Genomic DNA, 4266 nt, shown 5'->3' with positions numbered 1-4266 from the left:
TTCTCCCGTCCTGTCCTTTGAGGCAAGCTCTGCCCCGAACACGGCGGCCACCCCAGCTCCCCAAGTCAGGACAGGATGGAAACTTACCACACACGTCACTAAGCAATTCCGTCATCCATCCATCACACCAAGGATGTCACCGCGCATCTAAGACTTTTGGAGATAACATCCTTTATTCTGATCTTTTCTAGATGGCTCTGAATCTCCCGTCATTGATTACAATCATCCATCCTTGAGCAGCACGCCACGTTCTTTACTGACAGGCCCGAGGCTGCCTGCTTGCCAGGGCCCAGGCTCAGCGGGGCAATGGTCTCTCCCACCGCACGAAGGTCAGGCTTTGGTCCCCACGGTCCACAGGGCCCAGCCGCCACTGAACGTGCAGGCGGCAGCCGGCAGCGCCGGGGACTCCGTGGGGAGTCCTTAGCTGACACTGTGGCCTGGACTCTGTGGTAGTGTTTATTTTCTCCTGTGTCACTTAGGTTTCATGTTATGCTTAGAAAAGACCTTCTTGCATCAGCGAAATTGTATTTTCTTGTATAATGTTCTACTCTTATTTTTTTCCCTTCTACCATTTGTTTCCGTGCTGGTAGAGAGGCTTGAACTCTCGTTGGTTTTTCATGGCTGGTGTGCTACCCACTTGAACCCTGTCTCCAGTCTGGCATTTTTACTGGTTAATCATGGAATTTACTGACCAGTCTGGCTTCAAATTATGACCCATGAACCTTAGCTTCCTGAACAGCTAGGGTTACAGGTGTGGCCACTGGCGCCCGGCTCTAGGTACTATTTGTTAAATAATCCATCTCTTCCCCACTTAAAAACACTTACCACACATTAAACTCCTACGTGCCTGGATGTTTCTGGTGCCACTGAGCAATGGGAATGCCACAATGAATCCAAGACTTTGGGGAATCTGGAGGGACCAGTGCCTCGCGCAGCGCTGGTGCCCAGCCAGCCCATCACCATGGCCAGCAGCGCTGTCTCAGGACTCACGAGCTTCACACCTGAATCCCGGAAGTCGCGAGGCTTGCTGGAATTACACTGACCTTAGGGGCCGGTTTGGGGGAGAGCGCCGGGCTCTGTAGGGGCGTGGACAGCACTAAGCAGTGTACCAGACTGCAGGTGATTCTTTTAAGCATTGGGGAGGCAGCTCTACAGTGGCAGTTGTGACTCTTCCTCCCCTGACGTGGTGAGGAGGGCCAGGCCGCCGCTGGCGGCAGCTCTGGGCAGCCCGTCCGCGGTGTGGGAGGCTTCCTCGTGCCTCCCCGCCCGTTTCTGACAGACCTGTCTAGATTAGGGTGTGCCTGTCTACTCCAGGTCTCCATGAAGGGTGAGCTCAGATTTTACGAAGCATCTCCTCAGGTCTCTATTACGACTGTTCTCTACTCCCCCAGGCTGGGCCGCCACAGGCCCCAGGAGGCTTCCAGCCGGGCTGCGGACAGTGAGAGCTGTGGGTGGCGCACACAGGGGCCGTGGGTCCTGAAGGTTCACTTTCTTGCCAGGACTGAAGCCCCATGGGGAGGGGCTTAGGGGTGGCGTGTGTGCGTAAGGGAACACCCCTGGGGGTGGTAAGGCCCAGGGTCTGGTCCCTCTCGCAAGCCCACGCCAGAGCACGCAGACCCAGTGGCAGCCATCACAAAAGCAAAGGCCATGGGGCCCTGGGGAAACAGGGATTCCTCCTCCTTCCCCACTGCCGCAGGTCGCACAGGGCCCTGGGAGCTAGCTCTCCTGGCTGGAGTCGCTCGTGCCTTCCTGACCTCTGCCCTCATCTCTGGGGCCTGTTCTGGGGAAGGCTGGGTGCCTGGCCCTGGGCCCACCTGGGCGGCCTCCAACACAAAGGCAGAGCTTGGAGCGCCCGGCCGGCCCCAGGACCTCCTCTGTGCACGTCACTGGTGTTGGCCCTTTCTGCCCTAAACACAGAAGCAATAAACAGCACGAGGGCGGAGCCCAGTCTGTCAGGGCTGGGACATCACCCCTTGGGGTCGGACCCAGTCTCTGGGGAGCAACTTGCAGGCCCAGCGCCTAACCCAGGCGGAGGCGGAAGGTGGCGACCTCCATGGGCTCCACGTACACGTCCGTGCTGTTGGACGGGGCGGCCAGCGGGTAGAGCAGCGTCAGGGAGGTCGGCTGGAGGAAGCGCACACTCAGGCCATGGAACAGGCCCCCCAGGTCTACCTGTGGAGACAGGCAGGTGCAGGCTCACTCTGGACCACATCCTCCTCCTCGGAGTCTGCCCCGAGGGCCGGGTGTGGCACAGCGCTGGCTGAGGGCAGGGGCTGGGTCCTAGCCAGGGCCTGGAGCCACCAGTGGGACTCTCAAAGGGAGCACAGGGCTCTGAGGATTAGATTTCTGGAGCTTTCCGTGAGCTGTGTACAGTCTTCTCAGAGAGCACAAGTTCTTGGGCTCTGCACCGTCTCTGGGAACAGCCCCTGCAAGCCTCAGTAATGGAGGGCATGCGATCCACTCCCTCTCCCTCCAGCAACTGCCCAGCCTAGGGGCTTCCCACCGCGCTGGCGCCCGCTCACCTTGCCTTGGCTCGTAGTGCAGTTGAAGCCCAAGTTCTTGGCCTCGAGGCCGCAGTCAAAGCCCTTGCGGTGTAAGATGAGGGCGGCATCCTCCGAGGGCAGGGAGTCCTCCTGGGGGCACAGGCAGGCTGTGGATGGAGCGCCCCCGCCGAGGGGGCGGGGCGGGGCGGGGCGGGACACTCACCTCTGCGGAGAGCGTGCGCAAGTTGAGCAGGTGAAAGTCGCAGGGCAGAGCAGAGGCCAGGGGACGGAAGGGGTGCAGCGTGGGGCTGGAGACCCGACTCCCCGCCACGGGCAGTGTGAGCACCGGGGTGTTGAGGAACGCGGAGGTCAGGTGGCTGAGGAGGGATGGGTAGCTGCTCGAGAGCTCGTCTCGGACCTGCAGGAGGGACAGGACACGGGTGAGGGACCGTGCCAGGCCAGGCAGACGCTGGCTGCCTTGCCTCAGGCCCTGTCCCCCCAGCCTTCACGTGTGGCCATTCCCATGGCAGTCACCTCAAGAGAGGCGAAGGAGGCTAACGCAGGGAGGTCCTGGTGGCACGGGTGGCACCCGCCTCCCCCACTACATGCGGTACGAGCTGCGGGCGCCGGCAGCAGCTCTGACTACAGAGAGCGCGCATGCACTGGTACACCACGTCATCTGCGTGACCTCTCCCTTCCTCCCCCCACACACAGCGCTCCGTTTGGAGCAAAGTCAGGCTGGTGAAGGCAGAGAAAGCCATGAGCAGGGGGAAGTAGACGGGACATGCTGGGCAGGGGCGGGCAGACAAGAGGAGTGGACCGGTGCGGCTGGGAGGGGGCTCCAGGCTGCACGAGGGGGTTGGCACATGGGAGATGCCCTTGCCACAGCCTAGGAACGGAGCCCTGCTCTGCCCTCCCAGCCTCCCGGGCCACACCCAGGCCCTGAGCTCCGGTCCAGGCCTTGTCCCCACTTTTACCTCACTGCCGCGGGTGCGCCGCTCCAGCAGGAGGCGGAAGTGGTTGCAGGTGACCTTGTTGTCCTTCAGCCCCTGGCCTAGGCCCCGGTTGTCATCCTGCATTAGCCGCCGGTCCAGGATCACCTCCAGCTGTCCTGTGGAGACCATAGGGAGCCACGGCTACCACAAGCAGACCCTCGCTTGGGAGGAGGCCCCCCCACGGGCCCTCACGAGGAGCCCAGAGGGGCACCATGGAACCCTAGAGCTGCGAGGGCCAGTGGGGGGCTATCCCCACTCTCAGGACCGCTGACCCCATGGCTCACCACTGGACTCAACAGTGGGACCCAGGCCCAGGGCCTGGCAGGCACAAAACAGAGCAGAGTGGGCTGGGTACCAGTGGCTCACGCTATAGTCCTAACTACTCAGGAGGCTGAGATCTGGGGATCATGGTTCAAATCCAACCCAGATAGGAAAGTCCATGAGATGCTTATTTCTAATTAGCCACCAAAAAGCCAGAAGTGGAACTGTGGCTTAAGAGAAAACACCCAGGGGAAAGGTAGCTCCGTGGTAGAGTGCTTGCCTTGCATGTATGAGGCCCTGGGTTCGATTTCTCAGCACCACGTAAGAAAAAAAAAGAAAAAAGCCAGAAGTGGCGCTGTGGCTCAAGTGTTAGAGCACTCGCCTTGAGCTGAAAAGCTGGGGGACAGCGCCCAGGCCCAGAGTCTAGGCCCCACAACCGGACCCCCCCCAAAAAAAGACAACACCCAGGCCTTGTGTTCAAGCCCCAGGACCCACACACAACAAGAAACGATTTAGCCAGTAGCAGT

The 4266-nt window shown here is 60.7% G+C and overlaps 1 protein-coding gene across 1 annotated transcript in view; it reads right to left on the bottom strand.

Annotated features, from left to right (window-relative positions):
* Positions 1-268: 268 nt before the first annotated feature.
* The window catches only part of Man2a2 (mannosidase, alpha, class 2A, member 2), a 26377-nt gene continuing 22379 nt past the window's right edge, over positions 269-4266 (bottom strand). The window contains exons 19-22 of the mRNA XM_013012057.1: positions 3461-3594; positions 2707-2901; positions 2523-2633; positions 269-2172 (exon numbers count right to left, since the gene is read on the bottom strand). Coding sequence (XP_012867511.1) covers positions 2020-2172; positions 2523-2633; positions 2707-2901; positions 3461-3594 — 593 coding nt within the window. The 3' untranslated portion in view covers positions 269-2019. The remainder of the gene's footprint in view (positions 2173-2522; positions 2634-2706; positions 2902-3460; positions 3595-4266) is intronic.

This window comes from Dipodomys ordii, unplaced genomic scaffold, assembly GCF_000151885.1.
Source record: "Dipodomys ordii isolate 6190 unplaced genomic scaffold, Dord_2.0 Scaffold15, whole genome shotgun sequence".
NCBI classification, from domain to species: domain Eukaryota; kingdom Metazoa; phylum Chordata; class Mammalia; order Rodentia; family Heteromyidae; genus Dipodomys; species Dipodomys ordii.
Note: the sequence above shows the minus strand (reverse complement) of the source record. Positions and strands in the feature narration are given on the sequence as shown.